The sequence below is a fragment of the Dipteris shenzhenensis genome, chromosome 12 (genome assembly GCF_047967505.1).
Source record: "Dipteris shenzhenensis isolate YYH24624 ecotype China chromosome 12, Dip_SZ_1.0, whole genome shotgun sequence".
Lineage (NCBI taxonomy): Eukaryota > Viridiplantae > Streptophyta > Polypodiopsida > Gleicheniales > Dipteridaceae > Dipteris > Dipteris shenzhenensis.
Window position 1 is genome coordinate 27,450,424 of NC_141607.1, and position 13,175 is coordinate 27,463,598.

The 13,175-nt window shown below is 46.7% G+C and overlaps 1 protein-coding gene across 1 annotated transcript in view; it reads right to left on the reverse strand.

Annotated features, from left to right (window-relative positions):
• Positions 1–13,175, reverse strand: part of LOC147896053 (epoxide hydrolase 1-like) — a 54,369-nt gene that overhangs the window by 20,333 nt on the left and 20,861 nt on the right. The window contains exons 2-3 of the mRNA XM_087382601.1: positions 6,403–6,614; positions 3,385–3,567 (exon numbers count right to left, since the gene is read on the reverse strand). Of these exons, the coding sequence (XP_087238727.1) occupies positions 3,385–3,567; positions 6,403–6,614 (395 nt within the window). The remainder of the gene's footprint in view (positions 1–3,384; positions 3,568–6,402; positions 6,615–13,175) is intronic.

Below are 13,175 nucleotides of genomic sequence, written 5' to 3' on the forward strand. Positions count from 1 at the left end.
AATGGCAAGGTTTATTCCAACCAAGACAACAATTTGTGCTCCACAATTGGCACAAATGTTTGTGGAGAAATTGTCTAGTCTCTATAGGCGTGAATTGTTGAAGAAGTTCGACACTAAACTCAGCATGAGTTCATCTGAGCATCTGCAATAAGAGGGACAAACAGAGTGAGTTAATCAGATTCTTGAGGATATGCTTCGTGCATGTCTCTCGGAAGCAATCTGATCGCCTATGGCTGAATTTACATGCATTCAGCCACTAAACTGATTCCATTTATGTTTATGTATGAATTTCAGCCTAAGGCTCCATGGATTGTTGGTCTGCAAAACATCAAGGTACAAGCAGCTGCTAGTTTTCTGCAATTGCAATAGATATATTACAGTTTGCAAAGGAGAACCTTTGCACAGCTCAGGGTAGAGCTCTGTTTTGTGCAAATCAGAAGCGCTCACCTCAAGTATTTGCAAAGGGCCACTTTGTTTACCTCAAAATCCGGAAAGACTCTGGAGAATTACAAACTCGTGAAGATACATCCATAGTCAATAACATGGCAAATGAATTGGAATTACCACCTGATGTAGAGATACATCCAGTTTTCCATGTTATTTGCTAAAAAGAGAATTCAGGCGAGGCTGATAACTTGGTTTCAGCAGACAGGCTTGTCGGATCACAAGATTTGTCGGTGCACATCCCTCATGAACCACAAGCGGTTCTCAATTATAGGGAAAGACCCCTCAAGAAATAGGGTGGTCCCCGAACTTCTTATCAAATGGAAGGACAAATCTAGTGACAAAAGAGAATTCAGGCGAGGCTGATAACTTGGTTTCAGCAGACAAGCTTGTCGGATCACAAGATTTGTCGGTGCACATCCCTCATGAACCACAAGCGGTTCTCAATTATAGGGAAAGACCCCTCAAGAAATAGGATGGTCCCCGAACTTCTTATCAAATGGAAGGAAAAATCTAGTGACAATAACTTTTAGGAAAGTGCCGCACCTCTGCAACGGCAATTTTTAGATTTCCTAGCGAAGGGGTCAGTTAGAACACTCGTGTACAGGATAAGGACACCCTTGGGTAAGTCTATAAATATGATCTGTGGCCTCATTTATAGTGATCCCTTGGGATGAATTCCTTGGTATACCGGAGCTTGGGCAGGCCTATGCCCCAGATCATGCAACATCACAGTCAGTAGTTACAACAATGGTCACAATTATTTGTTACCATGCATCCGATGAGCAGGAAAGAGAAATGGAAAGGCATATGCTCCATCACTCCAAACCGAGTTGCAATGTGCCGAGATTGAAATTATTAAGCTCAAGGAAAGCATGGCAGAACAAATGTAGCAACAACTCCTTGTACAAAATGCTCTAGCAGAAAGTAGATGCCCTACAAGCCATGGTTTTTCTCCAAGTAAAATATCTACAGCTATCTGATGCCTTAAACAGAAAGGAAGAGGTCGAGTTATCCCTCTCCCAAATGCAAGTCACTTGTGATGATCTCAACAAAAAAATGGTGCACTTAAATGAAATATTCCTACTTAAAGAGGATCAACTTTGTGCCACAATACTTTATAGACACAAACAATGAGTTGCAAAACAATCTCAAAGAATGTAAACATCAAATTCAAGCACTTAAGAAGGAATGCATGACATCTAGGGAGATACTTGTGAACACTAAAGCAGAACTGGACACTCAAGAGTAAGAGATACTCTAACTCCGTGTGCTTGATGATCAATTTCCAGGGCATCCAAAAGCAACTCAACAATTCAATAGTCTAAAGCTTGCATACACCTCAACACTAGGTGATGGATGTTAAGATAGCTTTCTTGCATGGGGATCTGCATGAGGAAATTTAAATGCTATGGCCTTGCTTATATTGGGCATATAGTTGACTCCCATCTACCCATGTGTAATTTTGATCTATTCCTTGAACAACAGTCTACTGTATGGTGCTACTCCAGACATTTGGGGGTTCGTCACATTCGTGACTTGAGATTCTTGAAGAGGCGTGCTATTTGGCTCACTTGCAAAGTCATTATGTGGCATGGTCTCCTCTTGGATTTCCATGCTCGAGTCGTTCTGTTGTGGGAGTAAGACTAAATTGAGTTGCAAGTTTCTTTGACAGAGTTCCACATTATCATTGTCTGGAATCTATTCGGATTGTCGCCCATCCATGTTATCTGCATTGAGAGTAGGTGGAGGGTCTAATTCCCATTCCGGCAATAATATCAATGTTTCAAAGTCCTCTATATCTTGTGTTGAGAGAGGTGTAGAGTCTTTGTATTGCTCTATTGCAAACCCAATTATTATGGCTAATAGATGGGACATGTAGCTTTTGCCATTATGTGTAGTGGATACAAAATTGGTTAGCAGAAAGGATATGTGTTGAGCCCAATCTTGTAGTTTTGCTCTACAAAGGAGTGTAAGAGTTTTTACTGGGCTGAATACTTGGATTGGTAGACTCCTGTGGTATGGGATGCAGGGGTTGTGATCCAGGACATGGTGCGGTGCCTGGCTAATTTCATAATTGGAGGGTGAAAGCGCAACCCAAAAAGTCTGATAATGCCTAGGTAAGCCGTGAGCTGAATGGTAACAAATATTGCCCAATCCGCTGCAAATACTCCTTCAGTCTTTGACCTCCATCTCACGTTGACCAAAAATGCGTGTATTTCTGCAAGTACCATTCAAAGACTATCTTGCATCAGTTATCAAGCAAAACTTGGCATCAGTGCAATATTTTTCTTTTGAGCTCAGGTTCTTAGAGAAGCAAGAAATATGGAGGAGATACAAAACATAGCATACGCCCAAAACACTTTCTAATCAATTGGCATACGGAAGTGCTGCTTGGTTTGTGGTTCAAGATACTAATCTTAGACATGAGACTTGAATTGAGAGGAAGAAGAAAAATTTGTGTCACCTTCTGCTGACAGACAAGAAGGTGAAACAAGACAATAGCCTCTATGGGGGGAACTCGCTTCGCATCAAGAAAGAGGTCCAACTCGAGGTCCGAGATTAAAAAGCACTTCCATGAGGTTATAAGCCATAAATAATCAAGAAGCAGAGAATCCTTGACCCCATATCACATGCAAACCAGAAGGAAGAAACTAGGAAATCGTTAACTCTCCTATCTCAGCAACGAACCTCCAGGGCTATGAGGAAATCTACGAGTAAAACTACTTTCAATAAAAGGTTTGTTGTATGGAGTTTTAAACTTGGGTGTCGTACATCTTGCCTGGCAGCATCTGAACATTATAACATGAAGAGGTGCTATCATGCTCCATCTAGGCACAAATTTCATTGCACATCTTTCCATGATTATACTATTTAGGGAAGGGGGATGGGGAAAGAGGAGAAAAGGATAGTAGTGTGATTAGCACAATTATAGATAACCTGAAATCTGCAGATGTAGAAGCCTTCACCAAGTAAAAATTTTAGACTATTGATGGGACTCCTCAAAGGTGAACGTGGGGTGAAATAAACACTAATTGCAACCAAGGCCCGTACTCGATCTGGCCGCATTAGGCACATGTTCCAAGCAATATAGGCACCCCAATCATGGCCCACCACAAAAGCCTGAAAAGGCCAAAGTAAAGCACGGTTAACTATTTGAGCGAAGGGATTATCAACTTGACAAAATAGTACGTATGTTAAAATTGTTGAAAATTATGCTATACTTTGAAGAAGTCTCCACAATACAAATGTCAAAACTAATCTACATGGATGAAAATCTCTCTCTCTCTCTTCTCTCTCTCTCTCTCTCTAACGATGGATCATGCTCCAAGGAAAAGGTCAATATAAGCAGTGATGTAGGGGTCAAGCAAGGATGCCCTCTCTCACCAATTCTATTTGGTCTTTTCATTGAGAAAGTAGAAGGCTGGATGAGAACACACAGCAAAGAGGGAGCTCAGGTCGCGAGGTGTGCCCTACTATTGCTCATTACGATGTAGCACTCTTTGAAAAAGACAAGAGGGACATGCAAACACGCCTAGACACATTGGGCAGCTTTTGAAAGTACTCTTGCATGATGGTCAACACAGCCAAAACCAAAACAATCATAATGGGAACCCAAATAAACAGATTTCCTTTACACTTAAGGGGAACTTTTGGAAGCAATGAGCTCATACAAATACATTGGGCTGGAATTTGAGGACAACTTCAAGTGGAATGCATGCATGGTAAGGAGAAAAATGGGAGGTTTGAAAGCACTGTACACCTTCCAAAATAAGTGCAAGAAAGCACACCTACGGAATTGGGAATTGAGAAAGTTGTTGTACACCATGCTTGTGCTAACAGTGACCCTCTAAGGATGCCCAGCTTGGGCACCTCGACTCTCCAAAGCTTATTGGAAAAGAATAGACATGATACATAAACATTTTCTCATAGGATGATTGGGGACCAAAACATAATACCCCATCTCGCTAGCTATTGGTATGATACCTCTTAAGGGGGAAGCACTATGTCAATAGATGGTATCTCAACAAGCTAAAGAAAATGGATGCAAGCAAGATCCACACAAAGCAATGGAGGCTACAAAAACCACCGGATGGTGTAGGGAGGGGAGAAATGGATGGAGCTATGGGGGATACAGAGAGATTAGACTCTGATCACGCACAAAATGATACAGAAACTATGGCAATACCTGAGGACGAAAATGCAGTTTCACCGACAAGAAATCAACCCCATGCACAGATACAAAATGCAAAACGACCTAGGGAAGGATATATCAATATTCAAAAGGAATTTAATCTGAAAATGAGGACCAGCTCTCATGACCTAGAGCTGGAAGGGGCAGATGGGAAAGGACCAGGGTCCCAAGGAACACAAGATTCTGCAGAACTTGCCCCATTAGGAAATAGAAAATGAACACATCAGGGGAAAAAACAGCAGCTGCACCGACAGCCTAAAGACTCTCTTGGAACAGCCAGCCAAGAAGCTGGGCGGATACATGGAGCTGCTGGACGTCACATCAGCAATTGTCCATAGTTGCTGCTTAACCACAGTGGAACTGGTAGATGTTGCACTGCTACTGTATATGTTAAATAAGCTGAAAGCTGATAACCAGTAAACTGGTTGTGGATACTATTACAACTTGCTACATAAAAGGTCAGGAAACATGTTTACTCCTAAGAGGACACCTGTAAGCATTATTTCACCCCACACAAATTGCTCTATTTCCTCGAAACGGCTAATATACTAGGCAATGGTTAAGTTGCAGAATGATCAAAGAGGTCGATCAGTTGAAGGACATCATGAATGCAAAAGATGCAATGGAAAGCAAATGGAAACGGGGTATGCCAAGGTAAGTAACATGGAACAAAAAATAGAACAGAAAATGATAGAGCAAACAGTGCAAGGGGGGCAGATCAGATGCAGGGCCCACAAATGCCAAAATTACAGGATATCATTAACACCATTGATGAATTGGCGGACAGTAAATAGATGAAATAACCTTCAAGCTGAAAGAACAGAAAGAGCAGCAGGATAAGGCCCTGAACCTCAGAATTGTGGGGGTAGAAGAGAGCAAGGATGAGGACATGGAAAAAGTCCTCGCCCACTTCTTCCAAAAGACAATGCAGATCTAGCAACAAATGGCAGGATGCCTTTAGAGTGGGTAGGAAAGGGGACAAGCCAAGGCAAATAAGCAGCCAGTTCGGCTTGGGTGGGGAAAGATGCAACAAAAGATGAACTCAATAAAAATTTAACCACCAGCTTGTCTATGCTGAGCACGTGAAATGTGCTAAGGGCTCCCACGTTTATATCAACGAGCATCTCACTCTGTTGCACATTGAGGATAAGAAGACATGCATACTAACATAATGAATGCCAAGAATAGAGGGAAATGGGTAGTGTACAAGGGAAGGCAAATGTGAGTACATGAGAAGGTCTCAAGGTAGGGGCACATTCCTACAAGATGGATAAAGGAAAACCATGTCGATGACAGCATTGAATTTTGCTAAAGACCTCAAAAAAACATTACAAGAATAACTCCTGACGTTTCACGCCTAAGAAGGCCTACAAACGATGCATATACAAAATTGAACAGCCTCTTGCTAAAGATGATATGGCTCAGCCTCATGGAGTATCAAACAAACGCTTTGAAAGGTAGTTATTACTTTCACCTTCGAAAATTGCTATGTACACAGGCAAGATGCATGCTAAAGCTGAAGAAATCACAAGCTATCAAATTGCACCTCCAAGCGGACAAAAGCAATGACAAAAACTATAACAGAAAAGTGCAAAAAGCTATATAAAGGGGAAAACAACCTCTAATCGGCTTAATTTTGTGTGTTTCAAGTAAAAAGAAAAAAGGCACAACATGGAAACATTCATTATATTTCGTTTGAGTAAGATAGAGAAGGCTGAATATGCGGCAAAACACCCTGAATAAGTTGTCATGAGCATTTTTACCTGCTCCTCTCCCAATACATCAAGCAACCCAATCAAATCCGCCACTATGCGGAATACTGTATATTCCTCCACATCCTTAGGAACATCAGATTTTCCATAGCCACGCATATCTGGTGCAACAGCATGATAACCAGCATTTGCGAGAGCAGGGATTTGATGACGCCATGAATACCAAAATTCAGGGAAACCGTGAATCATTAACACTGTAGGACCTGTACATCCATTGAACCAAAAAGTGTAAATTTTTTTAATTGGGATTTCAACTTGAGCCTCAACAATTCCACGAAATTCAGCCCTCATTAATTAAGCATTTCAGCATGCAGTCCACTCAAACAAGCAATGAACATCCATGAGGCAAACAAAAAATGCCCACAAACTTGAGTTCAAGATGAAAACATCGTCATAGCCTTGGATGATTAAAGATACACAAAGCAAAAAATCCCAAGTTGCACTGGATTATATATACCTTTGTAAGATTAGAATATATCCAATCGTACAAATTCAGATTTTGTTGTTCTAAAGTCCAAATTCTAAAATGAAAATAAAAGAGAAAACGAAAGAGAAGAAAAACGAGGTAACAAAATTTCTTTTGAAACACAAAAGGAAGACATACCTAGCAAGCAAAGAAATTGGATGTTTTCAAAATGCAAATAATTGGACTATATGGCACTACTCTGAGTGATTGTGTATGGTGAAATTATTCACTTGTATCTATTAAATTCTTACTACTCCTTGCACTAATTCACATGCAACCCTTTCAAAGGAAAGTTGGATCCTTTTGTATCAATATTTGGGCCACATGTGCCATATTTCAACATATCCAAGGCAGCCATGCACAGAGAGCACTTGACCTTAGGAGGGATGCCGGTGGAGGTGGTTGCATCCTACATTTACTTGGGGGTGCTTTCTCCGGCCCGGCTCTTCAGGATGCAACTAGCACTACAGGCCCAATTGAGCAGGGGTATGCCAGACTAGCCAGACTCGGCAGGCAGTCTTTTCATTCTCAATTCCACCAAAACCCTTCTCTTTGACTCTTTGGTTCGAGCAGCAGGCATGTATGGTAGCGACACGACCCCGCAAGATCTACCCTATTACTAACCCAGGATCTCAACCCCAATCCGACTAGAATCAAGCACGATCCTCCGATCCACCTCAAGCACGTGGGCTGCAGCTCGACTCCTTCATAGATCCACATCTAATCTAAGTGTCCCATACCACGTAAGCCTGCCCAAAAGACCTTCGATGTGCAACCTATGATCCACCATGTAGATGGCCAGAGTCTAGGCCTTAGGTCCAAGCCCAACCATTAGTTGGGGAGCTCAACTGAACTGCCACAATAGCAATGGCCCCTCCTCTATATAGAAGGAAATGTCGCTATAAATTGCATGACGCCATGAATAGCCCCCTCAATATAAAGAGAGAGCACTATGTATAAAGCAACCTCTATATATAGCAATCTCGGCTAAAAAATAGCCATCGGGCCCTTTGCTATCCCTTGACCCACGTTAGCTTGCTATCAAACCCTAGGTACACCGTGCACATGGCATACTTCCCTTCGTCTAAGAACTCACTCTTGAGTTCAGAAGAAAGCTCGAAAACTCCCTTGAAGGGTAGTCAATGTCACCAACCAAACTCTGACTATCAGATTGAATGTGGTATCATTTCAATGAGACTAGAATCGAAGAGATGCTAATACCAAATCTCTCAATCGCAACAAGGTTACACACCCTTCAGTGTTCTTCTCGAGAAATCAAGTGACTCTTGAATCCATAGAGTTAGTTCCTTGCACCCATATCCAGACTTGGACATGGTAAAAATCTTTGTACCTGGAGAATAATGATTCTGTCAACCCCATCTATTGAATTCTACCTTGATATTCGCGACGGAGAAAATATTCATCATGCTGAATACCCTTGAACTCAAAGTCTTGGGTAGATATTAAGAGATAATTGTTCTGGCAACCTGATGACAAAATCCTTGGGAATCCAGCAACTAAATACCCTTTTAATTTTTTTTGCGCAAAAAGTAGTGCTAGTTATATTGCTTGAAAACGAGAGTACAAGAGGGCCTAAAGGCTAGCGGGCTGCAATCACAAAATGGATACAGCCCGAGGAACCAAAATACTAATTACAAGCCTCTCAGGGCATAATCATCGGAGAGTGGACAAACAGCCATGGTGGGGGGGAGTAATGCCACTGAAGACTCTGAGCAGAGTGCTGGAAGAACAGCTCTCGGTGGTCCCTGTCGCGAAGGAAGCGCCGTCTCTTCTCCTTCCCTGCCCGGGACTCCCCATGAATCTGATCCCACTGACCCTTGAGCGTGCGAATGATCGTGCTCCAAATGTCTGCTAGGGTCTGGGTAGCAGAAGAAGCCTGATCTCCTAAGATCCGCGCGCATCTGGAAGTCCAGATATGCTAGCCTGCAATGCTCCCTATGATCTCCCAAACTGGGTGCCGAGTCATCGCTCCTGCATCTGTCTCTGTCAGATGCCAAGGGAAGCTGTCCATGTATGCCCAGCTGGCCTGCGTGATGAAGAAAACTGGATCCTGCCTAGAGAACTCATAAGCCAAGTGATGTCTCATCTTGGTGCTGCACCAGCAAACGGCTCCCCAAGTGACCGGCCCTAGCTCGGGTGCAGCCCTGGCTAAGATCCCCATGACTCCCTTCCAAACTGTCTGAGCATGCGAGCAGCTCCAAAGGAAGTGCTTCAGGGACGACTCCTCCTGAAAACACATCTAGCAGTGCCCCTCCTGCCCCATCTACCTCAGCCAGCTGCCAACTGGTAGCCCCTTGTGGGCCATCATCCAAAGAAAGTAAGAGATCTTCCTCAGCCGCCAGCTTGCCCTTCCAGAATGTGCGAAGAAAGACTAGAGATATCCCTTGGGCATACCAACTATGTGCCTGTGTGGGTAGCCCGTGCTGGAGAGCCCCAAGAGCACGCCTACCAGTACGCGCACTGTAAGAGAAGAAGGGGGTAAGGTTCTCTGAGGTCTCCAATGGTGGCCAGCGCCACTCCCCTGGGTCCCACTCCACCTCTGTCAAGGAACGGCCCTCCCAGATCCAGAGTCTCCAGTCCTGGTCCTGCATAATCAAGGGGTCTATATGCCACGTTTTCCCTTGCAGCCCTATGATGCGAAGGCGCTGCCAGGAAAGCTGGGGGTCCGATCACGGCCTCTCTGCTCTGGAGACGGCTATCATCGACGACAAAGAAGAAGTGGATCGAGGAGTCCGAGAAAAGGCCTGCAACCACCAAAGGAATGCCACGGGGTGTGAACTGCCCTAGCCACCTCTCATCTCCCGGGAAGAGCTGTGGTGATCATGGGAATCCTCCAACCTGCAGGAATGGCGGCATCGATCTCCGCTCGCCGAGCCTGGATCCCATCATGTGCCGTACCTACTGCTGCTGCCAACTCGCCTGGGCTCAGCTGGCTGTAGACGTCCCTCCAAACCCAAACGAGCGCGCGGGCCCACGCGCCTAGAGCGCCCAAGGGATATGGGATCTCTCTCCAAGCTGGCGACCTGTATCATCTGTCACCTGGCTGCTCCAGATCAGGGGCTGTTTGTCTATCTCCTCTCGGCAGCTAGGGGGAACCTAGAGAGGCTGTGTCGCAACTTCCTCTAGACCGAGACGAGGCTACGGAGGAGGGGGAACGGGGCTGAGTCAGTGGGGCAGAAGTGAAGATCCACCGGATAGATGGCTGCCAATCACCCCCTCTCTGGGGGGTACATGCGTTGAGACCATGCTGAAGCAAGAGCTTCCATGTCTGCCCTCCAGGGGTCAGGACTAACTTGCCAAGTAATGCCTGACTCTGCAGTTCTTGATCTATGACGCCAAGGCCGCCCTCTGTCTGGGGGAGAATGATCGTCTGCCAGGCGACCCAGGCTCTGGTGGTGCCGGAACCATCAGAGCCAGACCAAAGGAAGTTCCGCACCAGTCTCCTCAGTTGGGCTACACATGATCTCGAGAAACACCAGCAAGAGGCCACGTACCAAGCGATGGCAAGAAGGACCTGGTTGACCACAAGGGCCCTACCTGCCAAGGATAGCCAAGCCGTGCTCCAGAAGGCTAGCTTCCGTCGTATGGAGGCTAGGACCGGTAAGAACTGCTGAGCTGACGTGATGTCCAGGCCTACCTGGAATCCCAGGTAACGTGTCGTCCGTCCTCTAGGGATCCAGCGAAACCCCAAGAAAATACCCCACTGTGAGCTGGCTCCCGGATCCGTAAGAAAACCAACTGACTTATGCCAGTTGATTTTCGCCCCAGCGGCGAGGCAAAAAACCTCTAAGGACAGTCTCACTCGCTCCAGTGACTCGATATCATTCTGCACATATAGGGCTGTGTCGTCTGCATACTAGGAGTCCAGAAGTTCTGCATCGTCTCAAATAGGGAGGTGCATCCTGCGAAGACCAGTGGTACGGGCTCGTAGGAAGTGAGTCATGGTCTCCGTAAAATATAGGAAGAGGTAGGGCGCAAGCGGGCAGCCCTGACGCACCGAGCGCTCGAGGGTGAATCTCTCCCCCATCCTGCCGCTGGAGGCCGACCTGTAGAGGCTAGCAATACCTCTGATCCACTCGTCTAGGAAACCGAACCGAGAGAGTGTACCTTCCAAGAAGGACCAATCTACCCTGTCGTACGCCTTCTCAAAGTCAAGAAGTAGTATGGCAAGGTGTTGGCCATTGTGCTGGACCCACTCCGTCGCCTCTGAGAAAGTGAAAATGTTGTCCAAAATGCTGCGATCTTGGACAAAACCAGTCTGGGTGTCATGGATCAAGTCATGTAGCAAGGGGCGGATGCGGCTACTGATCATCTTGGCAAGGATTTTGTAGCCAGTCGAGAGGAGGGTGATAGGACGCCACTGTCTAATCTCCTGACAGTCCCCCCCTTTGGGGATGAGGCAAATCAAGCCTGTCGCAAGGCTCTCTGGCATCTATCTGCTGGAGAAGATATGCTGGAAGGCTGGCCAGCAAGGGCTGGCGGACTTGCTCCCAGAAGGTGGTGAAGAAAGCTCTAGAGAGCCCATCCTCACCTGGGCATTTTTGCCCATCAATAGCGCTCACCGCATCCTGCATCTCTGCCACGGTGAAAGGGGCGAGAAGGGAATCACTCATGCTAGGCTGCACGAGCAATGGTGTATACCTCCACACCTCCTCCCTGCAACAGCGGCCACGAGGGTCTGGGGGCTCCTGCTGGAACAGAGATCTGTAGAAATCTGTCGCCAGGTCTCGGACCTCGTCTGGATCTGTCCTGACACTACCATCCTGCGCTCTAAGAGATCGGAGTTGTTCCCCTGCTGACCTCTGGCCATGAGTCCTGAAGAACTCTCTACACATCTTGTCACCTTTCCTAGCCCAGAAGGACTTGGAAGCATGAAACGAGAACTATGAGCGTCGCTGGGTGATCTCCTCTAGCATGGCTCGGGCTCTAACCTCCTGCCGTCTGAGCTCCTCAAAGCCTGGAGAAGACTACTGCATCTGCTGTATCGAGGCGAGATCTCGTCTGAGACCCCTCTAAGCGCCTGAGCTACCTGTGCTGCCATATCCCCCATGGGGTCCCAATCTTGCTCCCACAGGTCCACTATCCTGCTGCGAATTGCTGCTCTGGAGTAGATGGAGTCTGGGATCCGGCATGAGCGTGGAGGTGAGGAGTGAGAGGTTGAGTATAGGACTAAGATGACTGGGGCATGGTCAGAGAGTGTCGTCCCTGGAACCACTCCTAACTCTCCACCTCTGCCAAGCGCCCAATCGCTGACATAGAAACGGTCCAACCACTCCAGAAGTCTGCCTCCCTCCCTCCTGTAACCCCAAGAGAAGTCCAGACTCCCTGTCCATCTCCAAAAGGAAGGCTCCCTCCAGCTGTCCCGAACTCCCACTGCGAACAGGAAGGAGTCCCAATCTGCCTGCTCTGCCTGAGCTATACCGAGGAACTCTGGGCCCCGTCCCTGCTGATCCTCTAAGGTCTCAAGGTTATTGAAGTCCCCTCCTACAATCCAAGAATCCATCTTTGGCAATAAGTCTGTCAAAGAGCTCCAAAAAGCGGCTCTCCGCGGTCGGGGCATAGATATTGAGGATGCAGATACGGGATCCCTCAATATTCAAGCCCACCCAAAGCGCTCGTCCTGGGATCAAGGTGCCAAAACCACACACATGCTGAACTAGAGAAGCGTCGATGGAGGTACAGACACCCCCGCTTCTCCCCTGCTTGCCAATCGAAGGTTCCCAGTAAGTGTGGGAGCGTCCTGTAAGGACCTTCCCACAATTACTGGTCTGAGAAGCAGAAAGCTTGTGTTCGTGCAATAGGAGCACATCTACCCTTCCCACCAAGGCTGGCTGGAGCTCCTGTTTGAGCACCATCTTCCTGGGGCCGCGGGTACCTGATGAGTGGAACCCGTTGACGTTCCAAGAGATAATGCGTATACTCATGAAGAGGGGAGATGGGCCACAAACAGCTGTCTGCTTGCAGTCGATGTCGAGGTGGTCGGAGGATGTCCAATGTGCAGACGAAGGCGCTTCTGTGAGGGTTTCGAAGGTGAGGCCAGATCATCGGACCCATCCTCTAAAACCTTCAACAGAGGGGAGAGGCCCTTCATCCCATGGTGGTAAGCTCTCTCTAACCAACTCGACGCCTCTGCCAGGGAAATACTGTAGAAGCCCGCTACCTCTGAGGTCCTCCACGGGCGGAGCCCTTCCGTGTAGACCCACTCCAGAGGCGGCCGAATAATGACCAAAAGGCATAATCGTTTGGCGCTGTGGCACCATCTCAGACGAACGTTACC